Source organism: Coloeus monedula (assembly GCF_965178545.1).
Source record: "Coloeus monedula genome assembly, chromosome: 6".
In the NCBI taxonomy this organism is placed as follows: domain Eukaryota; kingdom Metazoa; phylum Chordata; class Aves; order Passeriformes; family Corvidae; genus Coloeus; species Coloeus monedula.
In genome coordinates, this window is record NC_138786.1 from 27,403,635 (window position 1) to 27,426,483 (window position 22,849).

General features: G+C 39.8%; 1 protein-coding gene across 1 annotated transcript in view; it reads right to left on the bottom strand.

Moving 5' to 3' along the window:
* SPTBN5 (spectrin beta, non-erythrocytic 5) overlaps nucleotides 1–21,654 on the bottom strand; it is a gene marked incomplete at its 5' end in the record, with an annotated part of 90,797 nt that extends 69,143 nt beyond the window's left edge. The window contains 19 exons of the mRNA XM_082284428.1: nucleotides 19–118; nucleotides 1,089–1,228; nucleotides 2,055–2,301; nucleotides 2,941–3,228; nucleotides 3,779–4,030; nucleotides 4,697–4,827; nucleotides 5,365–5,517; nucleotides 6,247–6,438; nucleotides 7,547–7,753; nucleotides 8,912–9,112; nucleotides 9,604–9,757; nucleotides 10,196–10,428; nucleotides 11,813–11,951; nucleotides 12,950–13,581; nucleotides 16,484–16,712; nucleotides 17,604–17,761; nucleotides 18,217–18,336; nucleotides 18,818–18,985; nucleotides 21,544–21,654. Of these exons, the coding sequence (XP_082140554.1) occupies nucleotides 19–118; nucleotides 1,089–1,228; nucleotides 2,055–2,301; nucleotides 2,941–3,228; nucleotides 3,779–4,030; nucleotides 4,697–4,827; nucleotides 5,365–5,517; nucleotides 6,247–6,438; nucleotides 7,547–7,753; nucleotides 8,912–9,112; nucleotides 9,604–9,757; nucleotides 10,196–10,428; nucleotides 11,813–11,951; nucleotides 12,950–13,581; nucleotides 16,484–16,712; nucleotides 17,604–17,761; nucleotides 18,217–18,336; nucleotides 18,818–18,985; nucleotides 21,544–21,654 (3,855 nt within the window). The remainder of the gene's footprint in view (nucleotides 1–18; nucleotides 119–1,088; nucleotides 1,229–2,054; nucleotides 2,302–2,940; nucleotides 3,229–3,778; nucleotides 4,031–4,696; nucleotides 4,828–5,364; nucleotides 5,518–6,246; nucleotides 6,439–7,546; nucleotides 7,754–8,911; nucleotides 9,113–9,603; nucleotides 9,758–10,195; nucleotides 10,429–11,812; nucleotides 11,952–12,949; nucleotides 13,582–16,483; nucleotides 16,713–17,603; nucleotides 17,762–18,216; nucleotides 18,337–18,817; nucleotides 18,986–21,543) is intronic.
* Nucleotides 21,655–22,849: the final 1,195 nt, after the last annotated feature.

Here is a 22,849-nt window from a genome sequence, read left to right on the forward strand (position 1 = left end):
ATGTGCTGTATCAGTTACCTGTAGCTGGAGGGAATCCAACAACCTCTGTTTTCTCTTGGCGTTGCTTTGTATCAGCTGCTCCCACCTTCTCCGGAGAGTGACCATTCTCTCTTCAATACTACCAAGAAAAACAGGAACTCCGATGCTGTACTAATATTGGTTCCCCTTGCTTATGCTGCAGTCATGACTGTGATATAAATGTAATCTAGTTTCAACAACTTTGCTGACAGGAAGAAGGGATATATGGCCCTGTCCCATCACCATGTTGGGTTTACCTGGAGAGCAGGTATTGCTTACCAGCTGCTCTGGATTTTCCTCTTGTATGGCTGTGTCACATTAGTGAATTGCAGTCATACACTGGAATGCTGCAACCTGCCTCTGCCCCTAATAATCCACAATATTGTTATATCAGTTATAAATAACTACTAACTTCCTCCTTGCTGTAAGTGCAATAAGATTTTGGAATGGCTTTCTGATGGTAGTAATGCTGGCAAGAAATCAGATCTTAAGGGCATTTTTATAAATTTGTGGGGGGAGTGTTCAAAACATTATCACTTATGATCACAAGAACATGGTCTTTTGATACTTTATTTCTAATTCTTGTTTGCAAAGGGGTCCCCTTACTAGATCCTAGTGGCTCTAACACAGAAAAAGGAATTACAGGTAACAGTTCAACCTTGACAAAAATACAAAGGAGCTGCTCCTGAAGAGTTTTGCTTGTGAAGTCTTCAGTAACTTTTTAAAAGCAAACAATATTTCTAATATACGATACTGATGAATAAAGGAATTCTTTTTCTACAGGCATCTAATGAGTTCACTTTAAGAAAGCTTTATCACTGTAATTTATGATACAAGACAAATTATTCTAGTGTCTGCCAAATGCCACTTTTAACCTAAAGCATTTCGCCTATTTGTCCTGAGAGCACAGGAAATCCAGTTTTTTAAAAAAAATTCCCTTTGCCCCCTCATCCATCAGACTGTGGATTGGAAGTCAACTAATTTCTCCTCAGAGAAAGTTTTTCCCTTCACCCTGATCACACTGGATCATTTATTAAAGCTCAATAAATGAGGAGTGGGTTTGGACTCACACATGAGATGCAAAGTGCCTGCTCTCTAGTAGGTTCACCCCGTTTTCATTGAGTGCTTCCACTCGTCTCCTCAGTGCCACCAGCAGTTGTTCAAATTCCTGATGTTGCTTCAGCAGGTTTCGAACAGCATCTACATGGTCCTGCATTTGAGAAAGAAAATTTGATCAAGACTTTTCTTGCTCATATTGTTTCTGTAGCAGTGAAAAAAAAAAAAGGACCTTACTTTCCCGCTTCTCTTTCAGGCAGGAGATACAGTGTACATTTTGCGTGAGCCCAAGGATGTTCAAGGGCTACAAACAAGCAGCAGGTTTGTAACATATCTGGTTGCACTGTTCTAGGTTTCCATTATGGTTCAATTTTCATCTTTTAAGAAAATCTGTGTTCTAAATTTATGCCAGCACTCTGGCCCATCTAGGGATGAGCAATACAAAAGACTAATTAGCAAAACTTCATTCCACTCAGTTGATCCTAGGGTATCAATGTTTTGGGTTCAGCTGAAAACATAGGCAGTAAGAGAAAACCACCTCCTTCTTCAATGATTTTGCGAATATTGTGTACATTTGTTTTTTCACTTCGTATGCTTTAATGTTCTTAAATTAATGAAAGGAAAAACTTTTATTTAAAAAAAGGTTACATTTTTACTTGAAAAAAAAATTACTGCGTTCAAGCTGAAACCTTGTTTTTCCATGGATGAGTCAGTTTTATATAAACCATATGACACGTACAAACAGCAACAAATCACAGCTCTAGCTGTTTTTAATTTTTTTTTTTGAGGGACAGTGAGCTTTGTTCTCATTAAGATGAGTAAGAACATAAGGAAGTTAATAAGATCCTGAAAATCAGGTTCCCAAGTATGGAAATGCTGTGATCAGAAGAATGAAGAAGCCAATAGAATAAAGAAGATTGTTGCTAGTCCCCGGATGGGGAGAAGAAGTAGGAGAAAACAAGATCAGCTGCTGTACATACCCCAAGGTCATCCCCCCGGAGAAAGGCCTCATGGCCAGAGAGGGCTGCATTGATACGGTCTCCCTCCCTATTGAACTTCTGCAATTCCAGGCCATCCTGCAGCTTTTTCCATCGCTTTTCCCACATTTCCTCCAGCTCTTTGTTCTCCTTGGCAAGCCTCTCCATGGTCTGGTGGACATCTCTGGTCCTACCATTACTGGGTTGTTGGTGGATTACTGTGCGCCCAAGCTCTTCCAGTTGCAGAAATCTTCCCAGAGTCAAAAAGAAAAATGAGACCTCACTGCATGAGGGAATATGAATTCTCTTTCATCACAGCTCTTTGCTCTCTTGGCAGTGCCCATACACCATGTTTCCCCCCCTCCCTTTCATTTTTTTCCTGTTGGTTAAGCACCACAAAATACAGCTGTTTTATTGCTCAGGGATACATGCTGGAGGCAGTGAGATTTCCCCATCTGAACTGAAAGCCCACATAAGCAGGTTTTCATGTTAAAACGGAAAAGAGGGCCAACAGTATCTGGAAATTTATAACAGTGCAAAAGAAGAACTGAAAATGATGGCAAGTGGAAGTATAAGGCCTGAGAAGAAATGGGGGAACTGGAATAAAGTACAGATGGCACTCTCTGAGAGCGTCAGGAGAGTTTGTGGAATTCTACCACTGCAAACATACAGTTCCTCCCTCCCCCTACATCAGCCATCAGGATAAGTATGCAAAAGCTGATGGGATTTTGTGTTTGCAGTCTCCTTTTGTCACTAAAGTTCAAGTGCATGTGAATGAAATTTTGGTATCACTTTCATGCACAATCTATATACATGATTTATATGTTTCATTTTCACAGTAATGTTGTCATATCACCCCACTCTGCCCACCTTGACAGAATCACTCTACCTTTCATTCTGAGAGCCAATTTCAATCAGCAGGTCTTGATGTTCCTTCAGCAGTTGCTCTGCAGATCCCACATCCAGACCCATTTCTTCACTGCTCAGTTTCTCCCGAATGCCCTCTGCCCATAGTAGGAGCCTACGGCTGTCTTGCAGGAAGGACTGTTGGTTTTGGGCCCACTGCAGAATGTCCCGCTTCTTTTGGATTTCCAGCTTGAGCTTTGCCAGAAGCCTCTCCATGTTTTCTACCTGCTCAGTGATGGTCCTGCTCTCTGCAGGGTTGGTGTCCTTGATCCTTCAATAAAATACATTCAACTGTATGAACACTTATTTAGACCTTGAACCAGTACTCTTTAAAAGGAATGGATTTGGATATTAACAATTCCATCAAAAAGAAAGTCAGCTAAGGCAACATATTCCCATTGTGAGTGTACAGAAAACTTAAAGAAGTAAAAAACTTTAATATTTCAAATTTGAACTCCTGTGCACAGTTATCTGCTATTTTCCTACCATCACCCTTACTTCCCCTGATTACCCTCTTTCAGGACCTATGTGATACTTCCACATTTTGAATTAGGTAACTCACATTAGTAGAGATAATTTTTTAGAGCCACAAACAATCCTTTGGTATTCATCCTCTTATAGCTGTGAAGTCTGGAAACAAACACCTCCCTAGTCACCCAGCCACACTCAAGAGAAATCAGCTCAATCTAGCAGGCAAGTGAGTTCTTTGGGTTACTAGAAAGAAAAACTTTAAAAGCTACTCATTCTCTTTATAGCCATAATTTACAGCATGATCTTCGAGAACTAGCAAAGAAAGTGGAAACAAAGAGAATGTTTCTTACGATTTTGCAACACTCCTCAAGTATTCAATTTTCCTCTCTATCACCAAGACCTCTCTCTCAATTGTGTACAGTTTGCGCTTGTCTGACTCCAGTCCAGCAGGAGAGTTTCCTGGTTCCAGATCCCTGAGTTGGACCATCTTGTCTTGCAGTAGCACTCCTATGCTCTGACAGTCCTGAAGAAATGTCCTCACATCAGCCACTCCAATCAGCTCAGAGCCTTTCTCCTCCTTCAGAGTTTCCATGCATTGCCATCTTGAAGACAGATAAAACTTTATATGTTATACATGAACGATATCTGTTTTCTGTTCAGAAAAAGTCTTGAATAAAGATTTCATCAGGACTTAAATAGGCTGGGCGGGGGTGAAAACTAGCACTCCCTCACAACAGCAAAGTTATATCAGTGCCATGTCAAACAAGGGAACCTTGCTCAGGTGGCCAGGACACTCTGAACATGATGCAAATAAGCAACTATGATTAAAGTCAGGACCTGGGTGTGCCCACTGAGTGACAGGGTGCCAGGAATGCATTCACAACAGGTACTAAATACTCCTGGTGAAGTCAAACATGGTTTGATGTTCCTTTCAAGATTTGTGAAGTGTGTCCTCACCCTGATGCTTAAGTAACCAAATCAGCTGCAGTGCTGCAGAACTACTCTGAATACATCACTATCACCCATGGACGAATTCACATTGTGCTTTAACATGCACACACGAATTTCTACAGTTTAAGTGACTTGGTGTCAGGGTCCTAGGAGCACTCCTCAGTCCTGAAGACATGGTACTGGGCTCAGGGCCACACTACAGACAGCTGAGGGCTGCCCATTTCCTGCTGGTGGCACTGTTGTCTAGAAGGGATATGAATGGTCAGCTCTCCAATTGCCCCCATGAGCAACCCTCTGCTTATCTGTAGCACTTTTACCTGATGTTGATCTCTTTCATCCAAGTCTGGATCTCAAAATATTTGCTGGGACTGATCTTTCTGTATTTAGAAGCTAAGTTTTCAATGTCTTCCAGCTGCCCTTTCCCTGCAGCCAGTTCCGTTAAAAATCTCTAAAATGGAAAAATACAAGAATGAAGAACTTGGGGGTTTTCCATTTCTGTGGACACAATTCTCAATAATCTCTTTTATCCACTCATGTCCCACTTCCACAGTTGGCTTCTCCATTTGCCTGCCTGCTGACTCCATGCACATCTGTGCACACAAGTCCCATGCAGCCCCCTGACCTCCCTGGTGTGCACACTACATCTGTGAACATATGTCCCACTCCACTGGGACACAAGTGCACTGACGGATTTTTTCATAATTGGGTACTTTTTTTAAATGATGTAAGATAAACCACAGAAAGAATCTTTTTGTACCATGATATTTGTACAGGATACCATGTTCACAGGAAGATAAAGGGACAGAGTCACATCAGCTTCAGTAATTTGGCATAGTCTGTACAAAAGAAATATCTGATCTATGCAGGACTCTCTAAGTTGAAATTAATGAAAAGGCTCTCAAAACATCATTTCTCAACTTCATCTTTTCTCTTAAAGGCCAATTTGATTTAAAAGGTGTCATCTGTGAAGAGGAAAAAGGGGTACCTGATATTTCTGCTGCATGACCTCCACATTGTCTGCTTGAGGTTGAAGAGTCCGGAAAATGTTCTCTTTATCTCTCATCCATGACTGAAATTCTTCACAAGAGCTACAGAAGCGATAATATCCAATCATCTCCTCCAGAGCCTTTTTTCTGCTCTGTAAAACAGATGAAGACTTAACTATTGCTGTAATAACTCCTTACCATTTGAAGCAACAGAAAAAAGATCCTTGCATTTAAGCTACAATACACAGGTGGTAGCTTAGTAGTTTTCCCAGACACTACTGGAAGAGAATAGAACATGAAATTTTAAGATCACAATTCTTCTTCCCAGAGCAACAGAGGTTTAAAAGTGTAAGAGAATAATTTGGAGAGTGCTCAGCCCCCAGACAGGCAGGGAGGCTGCTGTGCTACTTGCTGCTGCTGGCTGAAGACTTAAGGCAGTGGTCTCTAGAATATGTAAAAGTCACATACAGCATGTTCGTGTTGGTCTTTAGGGCATGATTAGAGCAGCTGGTAGTGAAAAGTAGCAAATTGAAAATGCAGGTTACAGTTTATTTTTTCTGGTGTCAGGCAAGACAGCCCGGTGATTTAGGAGCTACAGCAAGCAAGCATTAAGGGGTGTATGTGGGGGGGAAGATTACACAAAAGAATCTTCTCTTCATGTACTAAAAATACTGGGATGTAAATTGGAAATTTGCTGACATAGATTGTGTTTTGATATAAAATTTCAATGATAATCTCAAACCTTGAAGCCCTACAGGAATTAAGAGGATGAGGCACATTATTGAACTGAAAAGCAGAAGCCAGCACAGCATTTAATTTCAATTTGAACTGATTTGGACTTGACTTTTCCATGAACTGCAAAGCAGAAGGGGATATTATACCTCAGCCATGCTCTGTAGATGTTCGTAAAGTGAATCTATTTCTTCCTGGGTCTTCCAGATGTTCTCTGGAAGAAAATGATCATCTGGACTTGAGGTTCCAGTGGATGCAGTTTCAGATGTTGCCCAGGTTCGACTGAATGGCAGCTTAGCTGTCTTTTGATTTAAGTCACTTGGGGCTTCCCTCTTTGTCATCTGTTAAGAAAATGTTAACAAAATCAATGGATGTAAATTTCTGATTTGGATAAAAATTTCACATGGAAGGAAAATTTGGACTTGATAGCTCAAACACAACATTCTGACCCTTGAAACCAAAAATTTCCAGTATTTTTCGGAAACTGTTTCCACTATTCTATTCCGAAAAAATGAATCAAAAAAACTGAAAAACATTTTGGTTTTGTTTAAAGAAGTTTAATTTAGCTCATTTTAAAATATATTGATTCAGTAAAAATTCTCATTTTCTGCCCAAATCAAACTTGCTTGGTTGTAAGGGCTCTTTTTTATTTTTAGAAGTGCCAACAAAGCAAGACAATTGACTATGCTCATGGTTCTCTTTGTGGTGATGTTTTAGCACCTGAACACTTCCAGTTTCAAAACCTGTGAATCAATACTTCTATTTGTGCATCAACACCATCTTGTCATGTGCTTTTTCACATTTCATAGCAAAGTAATAAAATTTTTTTCTGATAACAATTAATGCTGGATTGATGAAGTAAAAGAAAGACCCCAAGTGATGCCCACTGCTCTTGAATATAGACATTTAAAAGAAGCAAGCTATGAAATGTGCCATTCATTCATTCATGTTCCCTGAATTCTGTTATTAAATGAGCTGATCTCAAGTCCAAAGTTCCCTTTCTAGTCAGTGAAAAAGAGGGGCACCTGAAGAGATTGATTTCATCTCACCTGCCTTAAAAATAAGGGATGGTATGAATTGCTTCTGGAGTTGTGGGATATTTCACTACATTAGGGTACCAAAAGAATTTGTTGGGATGTTTTGGTTAAATGTCTGCTTTTAAAGATTATTGAAATTAGTAATTTTATGACAATAAAGATTGAGAATGTATTTATGAGGACCAGTAGAGGGAACTAATATATATGAGAATATTTCTAGGGCTTCAAAAAATACTAACTAGGTGTGTTATGAGCAGACAAGGACCCTCTTTGTCACCTAAAAATTTGCCTCAATTCTAATAAAAAAACTTGGAATATTCCATTTTGGCAAAACAAATAAAAAATAAATAATTGAGAACCCATTTTGTTTACATTCTTCAACACAATGTGACACAATCCCTCATCTACTTACTGCAGCTGGAGCTTGCTGTGCTGCAACATCAGCCTGCTCTTTGAGGCGCCTCATCTCAGAGGAATAGGCTGCAATCTCCTTCTCCAGGCGCAAGTGACGGTGCAACAGTGCTTCAGCACTTGATTCATCTTTGCCATAGTCCTTGCTGGCAAGAAGGGGCTGCCTTTCTCGCAGCCAGGAGTTTGCTTCATCGATGTCAGCAAAGTACTGATGGAACACAGGGAAGAAAACATTTGGATTCATCCTGAAAGTATCATATCCAGCTCCTTCCTCTTTGTAAAATTATGAATAAGGAGAAACACCATTAGGTCTGTAGCTGTAAGGCTACTTCCAGGTGTTGTGAAAGCTATGGATAAGGTAGCTCTAAACCTGTGAGGTATTTCATGCTCACAACACAGATAATTCACAGAATCACAGTGAGTAAAGAGATTCAAGGATTGCCTATACAGCTCTTTAAAAACTCCTAACTAGCTAAAACTTCGTGGTGCATAACAGCAGCATCATACATAACAATGTATGATGTTAGTAGGCACAATGTAATATCAACAGATATTTTCTAAATGTTTAAGGAACAAGCAATGAATCTGGTCTACAACAGAAGTTTACTATTTTCCAGAATTTGCAGTCTGCCTGGCTATGGTTGTAGAAAAGTAAAACAAGGTTTTTAGGTATAGAATAAAGGTACAACAGAAAAAAAAAGAAAACACATAGTAAAGATGGACAAAGAAAGAACTTAAACACCGTAATGGTGTTAATCTTGCTAGAGAGAAGAGAAAATTTAGACTTTCTCAAGAAAAAAGCTGTTCAGTTTTGTTCAAACATTTCATGGAAACAACATACTGAGCAAAATCTTCTTAAGAAGGGGAGAATGAGAATGCCTGAGATAATGTGATAAGATGTAAGAACACTGCTTTTATACAAATTCTTTATTTGCAGATGTGTGAATAAAATTTGTGGGAATAAAATCATTGGTCAGAATGGAAGTGTCAAACGCTTTGGAGGATCTGTGAAATTCACGGTCAATCTGTCTTACAACACATTATTTTGTTGGTGGTCTTTGGAATTTTTTTTCATTTTAGAAATATGTCACACAGCTACCTGATCCCACCCTCTAAAAAGACTCTGCATTAGCACTATCATGTGAGTTATTTCTATTAGCACTTTTACCTTTAGAGCAACTCCCAGCTGCTCAAATCTCCCGCCTGCCTGGCTTGCAAGAGGATTGAGACTTCACTGCCAGAGATCTTTTTGTAGACCAACAGGTGAAGGCTTTCCTGCCTCTGTTGCCTTCCAGGTCGGGGCACAGGGCAGAACTAAGCCACATCCATGTCCCCCCTACCACACACCCCAGCAGAACCCTCTTACCTGTTTGATGAGGGCTGCTGCCTGCAGGCGGCTTTTGCGATCAGCCACCTCATCTTGGAGCTGCTGCCACAGCTTCTGGAGGTTGTCTGTCTGCCTCAGAATATCATCCTGGCGCATGGGGTTCTTTTGGCTCAGCTCCCAGCCCCTCCTCATCACATCTGCACATATGGCCCTGTGTGAATTGCACTCTGCTTCAAGAGCCTAGCACAAGGAGAGGAAACATGTCAGCACAGCTCATTCCCTACCAGCCAAGAGAAAAGAGTGGATCCTACTCTCTGCTACTGTCATGCATACATTTCCAAGAGACCAGACCCATGTCTTATCTTTTCACCATCTCTCTCTTTACGCTCATCTCTCTTGGCCAGGAAAAGAAGGTGAGAAACATGGAAACAAGCAACCTTTTTTTCACCCATCAAATGTTAGCTAATATGGAAGCCAGTGTCTTCACAAGAAGCCCCACTTCTAGTCCAGTATGGAGCATATTCCTTCTCTACCCCTTCCTTCCCCTCTTTCAGAAAAAAATCCCTACCCCGTACATTTTTTTAAAATTCAAAACTCTGGTCATGACACTTGAGATAAGGACTAGTGTGGCAGCTTTCTTAGAAGTGCTGCACTGACTGAACTGAAAGACACTGATGTTCTAAAATCTCACTTTAATACAAAGACAAGGCAGCAGCAGCAAAGTACAATACCTTGTTCTTCTGAATAGAGGCTGTGATCTGGCTGACATCTTTCCCTAATGTTGTCATCCTTGCCAGCTTCCATTTCTCAGAGATCCATGATTCTTCTTCTTTGCAGTCACGGAAGAATTCAAAAAGCTTCAAAGCCTCTTCTAGCTGAGATTTACTGAGGGAAACAGTGTATGACAGTCAGAATTAGGATTCCATGAAAACAGTGGTAGAATAATCATAGAAAGATTTAGAAATCCAGAATTTGAATGCCTTCAGTTCCTCTTTATTATATAGTATGTCATATTTATGGAATAAGACAAAGAAACAAAATTACTTTTCCTTCTTTCTCCAGGAGATGAGGAGATAATCATTTTCTATTCAGACTTCTCATAAAGCAAGTTTTAATAAATGCTGAGAATTCAGCTAATCTTCATCTATGAAAGTGAGCGATCCTTTCAGTCAATTGCAGTCAAGACAAACGAGTTGTTTTTGTTATGTGTTCATAATTAGAGAAATGAAAAATTTTCAAATGCTGGGGAGCTGTGCCTTCTGATTAAAGAATTAGGATTGGGCAACTGCATCAGGAAGAACAGAGCCACAACTACAGCCTTACCGTGACTTGCTCTGAGCTGTAAGTTTCTGGTACAGTTGACGAAGCATCTGAACTTTTGCATAAAGCAATTCTGATTTAACTGTGCTGTCCTTGCTGATCTCTGCTGTCCTCTGGGTGATGTGTGACAATCTGCCATCATAGGAGGAGATCTGCGAGTCAACCAAGTTGTGATTCTGCAGCAAATCTACTACTTCCAGGAGCTGCTTCCCACAGTCCTGGGAATTCACTAGCACCTACAAACAAAGTGAGAAGGAAAAAAAAGGCGTCTTCAGACAGTGCATCCAGGGTCTCAGTGCAAATAAATCAGATGAAAGGTTCCTGTTTTCTCTCATAGCTTCTAAATGTCCAAGAATGTCAGTTAGGTAAAGCTAAAATGCTGCCTATTTAGAGAAATTATACTCTTCTTTCAATTCCGCAAGCTGATGGCAACAATCCAGAGTTTCTATCTGCTTCAGTGCAAGTAAAAGGCTCATCAAATAAGCATCTGTTTTTGCACCTAAGATATTTCTTCTGATTAAGCACTCAAGGCCTCAGAATTTGCAGACACAATGAATATCCCTTTGCTATAGACCCATCTGTAGGCAGATTGATTCACAGTTTGTATTTGAAGAATTCTACAATATCCCATTCTATGGTATGTCCTAACTGCAATGTTCTTTTATTTGAGGAGCTTACTTGTCTATCTAAATAATGAAAATAAGTACTTTATAGTATTTAATTGGTTACTGATGACAACCTCTTACCAGTCTGTGTTCTTTCTAGTTGTATCGATGGATACAACTACTAATCCTAGGGTACTATCTTTCCATACCAATCTTTTCCCATATTCTCAGGGTATTGTTATTCCAACGACACTATTACCATTAGATGTTCTTTGTCTCCTAACACGAGGACAGAAATATTTATAACTTAGAGATAGCTCTTATCTTTAATTCGAAATTCACAACTTCATATAGCACAGTTACTCTTGCAGCTTGGGTACAAGGCAACCTGTAGTCATAAGGATTTTTCTGTCTTCAAGGCAAAGGATGTATACATACTTCCTTCCATTACAAAATCAATATGAACTCAGTTATTTCTCATGCTAAAGAGAAGATTTGCACTCTGACACTCTGGTAACAGTTGGAAATTCTTTCTTAGAGCAATCACTATGCGTTTACAGTGGAACTTTCCTTTCTCATGATCTTATAGACCTGTAAGCCTGAGCTAATTCCCATCTGTATAATTACTGCAGGTACTTCCAGAAGCTAATTCAGAAGAATTACGTGGAATGGAAACAGAAGATGGTTTTATTCCACTTTTGCTTTTGCACTTGTAAATTTAGAAAATATTATTTCCCGTCTTTATTTTACTGTATAACTCGAACCTGTAGTGCATTCCACGTAGTAGGATGTCTGGCTTTCTGATTAGGGAAACTCCCTATAGCAAAGCCTGGTTTTTTCTTGTGTAGTTACCTGTGATGATGAACTGAAATGCTCAGTTAGGCATCTAGGTAAAAATAGTGTATTTTTTTACAGCTGATAGGCTTATCTCCTGTTGGCACCAGACAGTCCCTGGAACATGGGGACACACACTGGCAGTACTGCAAGTTGTGTGCTGGTGGAGAGGGCTCTGTACCTGCAGCTCTTTCAGCTCCTCTGTAATGGCATCTATGTCCCTCAGGAGGCCCAGAATTTCCTGCATTGTTCCCAGGGATTGCTCTCTTCTCTGCAGCTGATCCAGGAGATCCTGCCATTGCTTTGAAATGCTCTTTTGCCTACAAAGGAAGAGAAAGGAATTACCAGTTTGGACCAAAGGCTTTGGGCAGCACTGGAGGATTCTCAGTGCTTGCGGCTTTAGAGGAGCTAAATGAACACACACGACTCTTGACATCAGTGCAAGAGGACAGGCCAGGAACACAAAACAGGTCAAAGCAATGTTGTTATAGGAGGTTTGACTAGCACATCAAGTGTCATTGACTTTTTAAAATTTAGGTGTTGTTTTTAAGAATGTTCATAAAACATCCTTTTTTTTGTTACAGTGCTTTTCCTTGATACAGTGGAAAGGCTTGGAAACAAAGAAGTGGTCTTGAAATGGCTGCTTAAAGTAAAACTTCAGCCTAAACCACATAATAAGTCACAGTCTGATCTCACAGTTTGATTTACTCTTTTATAACTCTTTTTCTGAGTTTTCACAGAGGGTCCTGATTTTGTCTTAATTTAGAAAACCACTAAAATGCCACAAGAGAAGTTATTCATATGGCATCCTTAGATACTCACAAATCAGGTTACATAATAACATGAGATAATCAGAGAATTTAAAATTTCTCAAGATTTGCTCCAAAATTGAATAAGTCTGAGAACACTTAACCAATTGCCTTAACCAATCTGTATCCCCCAAATTGCAGACTGAAATAGAAATGTGTTGATTTGGGGGAAAAAAAATGTATCTCTCTAAGCATTTTGATGGCAGATGGAATATTTGGTAGAGATTTTTAGGTATATTCTCATATATAACAAAAATACCCAAAATTATTTCTCGCCCTAAATCAGTCTGAGGACTTGACCATTCAAGGAAAAAAATCAGAATTTTGAAGAAGATGAAGCGTCTGCCTTATCTGCTGAAACTGTTCACAAGTAGAAGAAATTCCTGACAGTTCTACTCATGAGGAGCACAGACAAGATTCACAGTTATAACTAATTTTCTTCCACTACACCACAGAATTTCAACTAATTTTGCCCTCCACCACTACAAAACCTCACAACCATCACTCACTTCTGCAAGATTTGATCTTTGCCGTGATAGTTCTCCTGGCTGATAATGGTGGCCATTTCATCCAAAGCTGTGAAGCGTTCCCTCCTGGGCAGGACATCTGCCACAATGGCTTCCAGCTTCTTACTGGCAGCCTCCATCCTGTCCACACTCTCTGGCCAGAAGTCCTGCTTCCCGATCACTTTCCTCATGTCTTCCAAGTAGGACTCACGCAGGGCTGCCTTCTTCAGGAACCTCTGGGCTAGCTGTTCCAGCTTTTCTAGCCTCAGCATCTCCTTCTGCAGTGCCTTTCCTCGGCTGTGCTCTGACTTTTCCAGGATGATCCAGTGCTTTTCCACATCCTGCAGCATCTTCCCCTCTGGGGGCAAGTATGGCCGTTGGTTATTGGCCCTCTGCTTGGTCCTGATGTTGAAGAGATGAGCTTCAATCATGCCCTTCTCTTGGTATTTGGGGGGTTTCTCCACAGTGCGGAAGGTTTTAAAGTTGGCCATGAGCAGCCACATTTCTTGAAGAGAGTTGGGGAAATGACGGTCATCCAGCTCCACCACCTTCTGTTTAATCCATTTCAGGAGGTCAGAGACCATCTGCTCATACTGAAGCTTCAAGTCATCTATCTCCTCCAGGAAGAACACAATCTGTGGTGGGAATATAAAGTTACAAGCCACATAAGGAACAGAATGAAGCAAGGTGGGTGAACAGAAAGCAGCATCTTCAGCAGTGGCCACATTTTTATAGTGATGTGGTGATAGCTGTCACGTCTGAGGCCAAGTGAAACCCTAAAACAGCCTTCCATAAAACACAGATAAATAAATGTCATACGTCTCATTACCAGTTTTTACTTAAGAAAACATTAATTTTGGAATTAACAGTGTGTATGTGGAGACTGTTAGCAATTCCTGTGTGGGATGACTAGAAAGCAAGAATCACAAACTGAGGGTTCAAATTTTTTTCACAATCGAAAAACCCAGACTTTTTTCCCAGTCTCATTCCTCAACCCCAAACAATTCTATCCTAATATGAAATTACACCCTCTTAGCTTCACCACTTAGGATCTTAGGAGACCATCTGACAAGATCCTGGTTCTCTCACATGCACACAGCAGACTGTGGTCAAACAGCCCCTTCTCAATCTCTTCTATTGGAACTGTTTGCCTTTATAAAAATTATTAGAAAATATTTCATGGCCAAACAGGGCTTTGGTAAGGATGTTAACTCTGACTCAACACTAACTTTTCAAGTCCAAGACATTCACCTGTTTCATTTGGGGCCTGACCTGCCTTTATTTCAAGTTCAAGTAAATACTGGAGCAAACATCTAGAATGAAATCCCCAATAAAATAAAAGTGTTAGAATGAAATCATCCTTTCTTTCCATTTTACATTTTTTCCATCTTTTCTTTTTACTTCTTCTTATTTTTTTCTTTACCCTAACTTAGTAAAGATGCAGATCTTTACTCCTGCAAATGTCAGGTTTAGTACTGAACAATGTTGCCTGCCTCTGTCATGCTGCTGAGTTTGCCTGCTCCAGCCAGGCAGATTAGTGAGGGAGATGGCGCTGAGAAAAGACCCAGACTTTCCAAGTGGTAATCTGCTTTTGCCTACCAGAAAGTGCACTTGGCAATGACTAAGTGCTGCAGTCTTGTAACAGGAGTAAAATAGCACCAGTCTTTAGTGCAGGAAAAGCAGCCCTGTGACATCAGGGCTCCCTTCTGTATTTTCTGCCATCGTACCCAGTTCTTGCTGAAAGATCTTAGCAAATGCATGGTCACCTCAGATGGGAGAGGGAAAGGAGATTTGCCTCCCCAAGCTGTTTCTCTCTGCCATCCTGGTCACACACTTAGTCTGAACTCAAAGGCTTCCTTGATACATTCAGGCTTCCCTCCCAATCCTATTAGTAAATTCAGAGCTGCCTATTTGAGGGGACTAAGGACATGAAGAGATTAACATCTGTTTCCTTCTCCTTCTGAATGTTTGTGTGTGTCAGAAATGCAGGAAGACAGGAACGCAATATTAGAGACAGGCTAAAAATAGGGAAGGAGTCGAAGGGAGAAAAAGAAGTAGGTAAGTGGAGAGAAAGAAAAGAAAGAATAAATATAACTATGAGAAAATGGAAAAAAACAGTGGAGCACAAAGAGAAACGAAAAATGACAGAGTAAACAAACTGTTTATTCATAAAATACAAAAGTTATGGCCTAATTGCTCCTTATAGTTCCTCTAATACATGCTTGTGGGCTCAAGGACCATTTCATGTTTATCAAAAGATAAATAATGTCTCCTGGCCAAAATCCAGTGACTCGTGTAGGGCAGTGAAGTCCTACTGCCCACTCTCCTCACTGATGCCCAAACTTTGACTGAATCCCAAGTCCTGCTCTCATCTAATGCATCTCTTTGGAGAACATGCTGTTCTAATACATAGAATCCTAGAGTATCTCGAGTTGGATGGTCCCATAACAACCATCGAGTCCAACTCCCTGCTCCTTGCATTGAGTCTTCTGACCAAGAGCATCCTCCAGACACTCCCTCAACACCATCATTGGTGCCATGAGGAGCAATGTTACAGGATCATCTAATCCTTGCCCCAGACCACATTTTTAGCTCACCGAACCCTGCTTTGCAAAACCTTTTCACCTTGTCACCACCAGGGAAGCCTCATCTGGATTTTGTGCCTCCCATTAAGCAATGTATTCCCCCTCTCAACTGCACAGGCAGATCTCCGAGTCCAGATGTTCATGTGGGACCCATCCTGGACGTGCAGGTTTTTTGCAGGCTATTTCTTTTGTGTTTTTCTCAAAACAAGAACAGATTTCTCTGAAGATAGAAATTTTCTCAAGGGAAGTCATCATCAGTGGAACAACTACAAAATTCCTTTAGTTTTCCATCAGAGGATGCAAGTAATTTTTAATATAACTCACAATTTTAAGTGAGGTGAAGTGTATATGGAAACAGAAAAAAATTTAGCTTAGCTGAATTTAATAAACATTTTATAAAAATGTTTTAAAAATTTAGCCAATTTAGCTAGCATTCTCTCAGGTATCTTTGTTGTTGTTATTGGTGGTGGTATTGAGTTGGTTTGGTTTTGTTTAGCTTGTTTGTTTGTTGCTTTTTTTTGTTTTTCATTTTCTACCTAAGGAGTTAGAAAGGATGAGGATTTTCATAGGAAATCGAAATCCATAGTTCCACAGAATAAGGGATCATCTTTCCTATTAAATGAGAAAATTGTTGACTAGGTCTGCTTTTGCCTAGTCTTAATCTTCTCCCAATATTATTGAGATCTGTACGCCTCAAGCTTCCTTGGAGTCCCATCAGTTCTCAAACAGAAACTGAGGTCAAAAAGGGATTGATTTTCAGTGAGATAATTGCAACCCTCTTGGAGATCAGAGAGTACAGGCTCCAGGTACAAGTCTCAAGGTACAAGGTCTTTCAGATGGCTGTGCCTTTTGATTCAGTTCAAGTGATCCTGAAGCTGAGCTTGCACAAAACTGCCCCCACTTCCAAATTAAGTTTTTAACTTCCACCTTCCAAAGATAGCCACACACTTACTTTGGTAAGTCTCTTTTGTATTGTCTGGCCTTGTTTCAGTCTGGAGAAGTAGTGGTAATAGAGTGACACATAAGTCATGATGGATCTCTCATCTGGATAGGGCACTGCCACATCCTCAGCATCAAGCAGTTTGCTGATTCCAAACTCTTTCTCAGCAACATCAAAAGCATTGTTCAAGTTTTTAATAGGCTGGTCCTGCCGCAGTGAGCTATAGTGGATAAGATCAGGCCTGGGCAGGGAGAAAAACCGAGCATGGAGATGAAGAAAGATTTATATTTGCAGTAAGTTCTTTCAGATCATAAACCATAAACTGTTTATGAGACTAAGTTAATAGTCATGTAACTGTTAATGTTATGTGACATTAATGCTGAAATTACTTTGACCCTGAACTTCATTCAAGAGCATTGCCCCTTGCCTACATAGCAGGAAGAAAATTGTCCTTTATGCAATTGAGTTACTACTCCCAGCAAATCTCTGCCTTTCTCTTATTTCTCCTCTTCCCTGATGGGTGAAAGCCAAAGCCCACTAGAGAGGCACCTCCAGAAAAGTGAGGTGACTCCCAGCTTGGGAAGTTACAAAATCCCACTATGGTATCCTGTATAAGATGTAGCAGAACTGTTGAGGACAAAGAAGTGTTTGAGGTTACCATAGGTCATTTCTCTCTCCTGCTTTTGGCTGCTTTCGTCACACTTTTTCAAGGGAAAAGAGAAGGGAGAAAGACTGAGAAGTTGCTTACTCTATTACAATTGAACAGGAAGATATACATGCTCACAAAGCTCATACAATAAAACCAGTGCCTAAAAGAACGGTTTTAGAATAAGAGCAATGGGAACATGACTGAGGGGCTAAGACCAAATGGGCAGCTTTGTTCAGATATGTGATATTCCCCTGGAAATTCAATTCTATATCCAACTAAAGGAGCTACCAAGCAGGAGCTTTTGGTTCTTCCTTCCAAGAAGGAGAGAATATCCACTTAAGAAAGAAGAGTCTTCAGTGAGAAAGGCCAGAGAGAATCTGACATTTTCTTGACAAAAACTGTAATTCAGACCTTGGAACAACTGGTTTCAGAGCTAGAAACAGCAGTGAGCAACTCTGCCTGAACTGATCCATCAGATCTTACCTGTGAGCATGTATGAGTGCATTGAAGGCCAGCCCATCACTCCAACTTTTGGAGAAGTCCTTCACACTCACATTGGAATAGCTTGCAGTTTTATGCTGACACCAGAGTAATAAGGCTTCATTGGCAAATAGAACATCAGCTCTGCCTCCAAATTCTTCCTGTAGAGAGAGCAGGGAAAAGAAAAATCAGTGTCAACAATATATGAAAGTAGTATCAGTGAGTTTAAGCTTATGTTCCCAAAGATCACTTTGTCTTACTTTTGTCCAATTCACAGATCCTGAATATGATGTATTCAGGTGTGCTATTAGAAGTTATTGACTTTGATTTCATAATACCTTTATAGAATCTTGTTTTTCATGTTCTTAGAGTACATGTTAATAATTTAAAAAAGCAGATGCTTCTTCAGAGAAAGAGCAAAGGAGCATCATGGGACTCAAATCTAGAGAGAACTGTTGACAGAGAAATTCAACATTAAGTCAAAAGTCTGTAAAAAATTTGTAGCAGAGGGTGAAGAACATGAATGTACTTTCTATCTCCAAGTCACTGTTTTGTCTCTTTGAGAAAAAAAAGTGGATTCAATTGCACAAGCAAAAAGACAAAGATACAGTTTTACCTTATCAAGTTTGATAGATGAAATCTGAAATCGAAGTATGATGATCCAGATAAGGCCCAGGATTAAGGTTCTGTCGCCATCTACAATATTCTCAGGACCAATAACTTTTACTTGTACCTGCTAATAAACCAGTATCTGTTCAGCATAAAAGCACTCGTGTCCAGCTCTCAGTGTAACAAACTGTTACTGGAGAGGGTGTTCAGGCTGTTTTCTTAAGCAAAAAGGTTTTATGTTTACACCTTTTCATAGGTCCACAGACCTGCAAGCTCCTATATCTGCTCATGATGAGTTTCAGCAAATGCCTGGCAAAGGGATGGTGGCCTCAAAGATTTAAAGTTCCTATATATATTCTGAAAACTGGTAGTTAGGGAGAGTAAAGAAACATATTTCAGTGCTCCTTTCCTCCAAAGGACAGAAACATTAGCTGTTTCTAAAACATATTAAAATTTGATTAATTTTTTTTCTTTTAATAAAATCCCTGCCCTGCTTTCAGAGGATATGTTATTGTGTACTAGACGGAGGAACTACAATGAGTATGATGCTATAATTAATTAGTACCATACATAAGCAGTTGTGATCTCTAATATCAGTATTAGCATACCTTGGATTTCAGAAATGTGATGGCTTTGCTGTTGTTCTCTAGAAAATGCACTCTCATCTTTCCCTGGCTTGGTTTGGGCAAAGCTTCTCCAGAGAGCAGCTCCAGGAGTTTCATGAGAGAGATGCCATCCTTCAAGTCTGTGTAGATGTCTTCTATCTCAATCTTTACCTGTAAAGACCAGCCAGACAATACAGACTCCAGCTTAACATTTGGCACAGAGAACCCTCTACTTTTAAAACGAAACAAACAACGCCTTCTTGATGTTTCACTGAGTCTTCTCTATGACAATGCATATTTACACATAGTAGTAAGTCTTAATTCAGAACAAATGGATTTGCAGGAGGACTGACATTATTTATGAAAGTAGTCTGAAGTTAAAAAAAACAACAAAGCAAAAATGCAAACTCACAATGGAGTAAGAAAAGAAAAAAGCAGGAGATTTTGAAAAATTAAAAAAAATTGAGCATTTTCAAAATCAAACCTTTTGGAAATGCTGACATTTTTTATTTCAATTCAAGTGAATCTTTTATTTTATCAGAATAATTTTATTCTGAGCAATGCATTTCATTTCAAAGTTGAGCTGATAATCCCATTCAATGACTCATGTTTTACTCCATAGTCTCAACAAAGTTTGTCATATCCTGCTTAGGCCTGCACTACCACGCAAAGTCTCCATATTTTCAGCCAGAGTCTCACACTAAGTGAAAGGTTAAGATCATTTACAAAATATGTTTTATTGCTGCCAGTAATGAGGTCACCCAGTGCTTAGGTGATACAACATGACACAGTCTGTACTCTGACCTAACAAGAACTTGCCTTGGGTGTTTCCTTTTGGCCTTATGCCACTTGCCATCTAGAAGTGACATTAAAACCATACCACACACCTAAGAATAATTTACTGTGATTTTGAAATTACAGTAAATAATCTTTTTTCCTTCAAAAAAAGAAAGAGAGAAAGAAAGAGAGAAGAAGAAAGAGCGGGAGAGAGAAAAAGAGAGAGAGCGAGAAAGAAGAAAGCTAAGCCAGTATATTTTTAATTCAGGGAATATTAAGAGGAAAAAGGACAGGCAACAGGCATGCACCTTCTAATTTCTGATCAATTACTAATTAGCTTAAGAGATCTTTTCTCCAAAGAAAGGAAAAAACACTAAAAGTGTAAAAGTAACTTAGAGAATCTTTAAGTCTGTATTGTGCATGGAACAAGGATTTACAATGTGCTCTACTGTTTACCTCCACAAAAAAACCTCCCTGTTTAGTTGCCAACTTTATTTCTTTTTGCATATTAAACAAAACTTAAAATTCTGCCTATAGTGTACTAAAATAAAAAAAATTAAACCTGTTATATTCTGTGACACTTCTATAAATGAAGAATACTTCAATTTGAATTCGTAAAAAGGCAGACTTCATTTATCTGCTTTATGTCTCACCCAGCTGTTGTTTTAATAGCTTTGTTGCCTCATTCTTCTCATAAAAACATCACTCACAAATAGTTTAACAAATTCAATCCAATAGCATCCTTAGTACTAGACTTGAAGTGGTAAAGAGTACACTTGAGAACACTGCAGTGCCCTGTAGTATGATCCAATCACCTTAAAGCATGCCTTGGAAAGCTGGGACTACACTGCCAGGCAGACCTAGATAAGATGTCCAGCTCTGCTGCCTCTACCGTATATGGTTCGGAAAGCTCTCACAGGCTTTGCTCCCAAGGCTTTTATGATTCATGAGCAAGTACAGTGCAGGGACTTAAGACTGACATTTTTATCTTTGAACTTGAAGGCATTTTTAAAATGAGAAAGTATATGTCTATAGCTAAACAGAACTAATTTCCTACACCATAGAAACTGAACCTTCTGCAGATGGCAAAATGCGAACGTATTTTGCATTTGTTCTCTCCTGCTAAGAAAAATAAATTTGAAAGTTTGTTGTGCTCTGCAGCTGCCTTTGTATGAATCACAAACTTAAAATGTTACACTGAAAAAAGCCATCTGGCACTGAAACACGGTGATGAGCTACAATGGACCCAATGGCCCGGTCCTGCTTGGTGGCCTCAACGTTCATTTTCATTACCATCAGCTACAGACTCTAGAAAGCGGAATTGGCTTTGGATGATGTCATTCTCTTCTGCTACAGCTACATCATTTGTGCCCGAAACTTTATCTTCAGTAAATCTGGAGACTGGAATATGCTGGTGTTGCCTTGCACATGCAGATCGACTGCACGCTAGCTCTGAATTCTGAGAGGTACTGAAAACAAACTGGTCTGTACTTGCATGGCAGTATGCCTGAAATTGCTAAAATTAAGGCTACTTCTTCAGAGCCTGTGAGCAGCAACTCAAAATGAACTGATCAGGCAAAGCACAAAGTCTGAGTTTTTGGCCAGGCAATTAAGAATTGAGCATCGCTTGGGGAAATCCTGACATCTGCACAAAATTTACTTGCAGGAAAAAGAACCAAATAAGGATTTTCCTCTGAGAGGATCTCCAATGTACAATGGACATTACAGTACGATGGATCTACAAAGTAAACCTTCATTTCAGAGAAGACTGGTAACATGGACAAAGGATACAGATGTGAGGTAGAAGATAGAGGCTGGAGCACTCTGGTTAGTCAAAGTCTTCCTTGTTTTCAGAAAAAATACGTTAAAAATAATGTAAAAAAGGATACAGTGGGTGAAATAAAATAAAATAAACCCCAGAAAAAAATCTCCAAATTGAAGGAGCTACCTACATTATTCCTGGAGAAGACGTTGTTCATCCAGTTGGTGAAGGTTTTCTTTTGCATGGACATACGCTGCTCCTGCAGCTTTTTGATATGATCTTTTTCATATTCAGTATCCATGGTCACCTAGGAAGTCAGAAACCTCAGTAGGCTGCTGAGAGCTGAAGAGATCTGCCAGGCCACCTACAAAAAACAGTCACATGCCCAGTGCATATAGGAAACCCAGCACCAACAGGTACAAGATTCAATACCACACCCAGTGTAATACCTGAATTTCCTTTTGCTTGCACTTTGCACTTTAATTTCACCAACTTTATTTTTTACCTACTTGAGCTGACCCTTTTAAAATAAATCTCTAGCTTCAGGATGAAAATGTGACATGTATCTATGCAGATTTACTTTCTTGTTCTTGGTCTCCACACAGACTCCTTGATCTCATGAGGACCACCACTACCTGAAAGCCGTCAATAACTTCCATGTGTGTGCTGAAAGCACATCACAGAGAACTGGTCTTAGACACAGCCAGAAGGAGGAATTGGCAAATCGCTTCCAAAAAGAAAATGTGTTATATTCTCTGAAGACTGGTCGAGATGCTGTGGCTTTCAGACCACTGTATTCCCAACAAAAATCAAAGAACTGTTTAGAAAGGAAATGGAACCAAGTTGTTTCTTTCCTCACATAGGTTCAGTTTTTGCACGTCTATCACAGTAAGGATGGTTACACAGGTCCATAATCACATGAACAAGGTCCCAGCCTGGGTGTCAGGAAGCATTATTCCTCTTCCCCACTCTTGTCTACCTCAGCCATACCAGTGAAAAGTCAGGCTTGTAATTCCTCATAGCACCCAAGCTGAATATTCAGTAAGAATAGAAGGGAGGAGTCTTCCCTTTAGAGTCTGTGACACAATAAAATGGATTTCAGCTCAACTGACGAGTTCATTTGAAGACACTTGGCTTACACTGTAAATTTGCAACAGCAGTGACCTTGCTTTTATGAAGGCAAGAGGATCACTTAAAAAAAAAAAAAGAGAAAAATCAGTGTAAGATCTGTGGCTACAGACACCTTTAGTGACCAAACATCATCTGCTTGAACTACTGCCATAATTATAAGTATTACCTGGGTATCAGCCTGGCTGGCAAACCAAGAAAATTGTTGTAGTGATGGGAGAGGAGAGACGTGTCTATTGCTGTCAACCCACTAAAAAGAGAGAAGAGACTGAAAAATTGAAACATCTGAGAAACTCTGAGACATGGAGCAGGGTGACCTATTTCCCGAAATTCCATGTTTGTTTTGCAAAGGTGAAGTTCTGAACAGT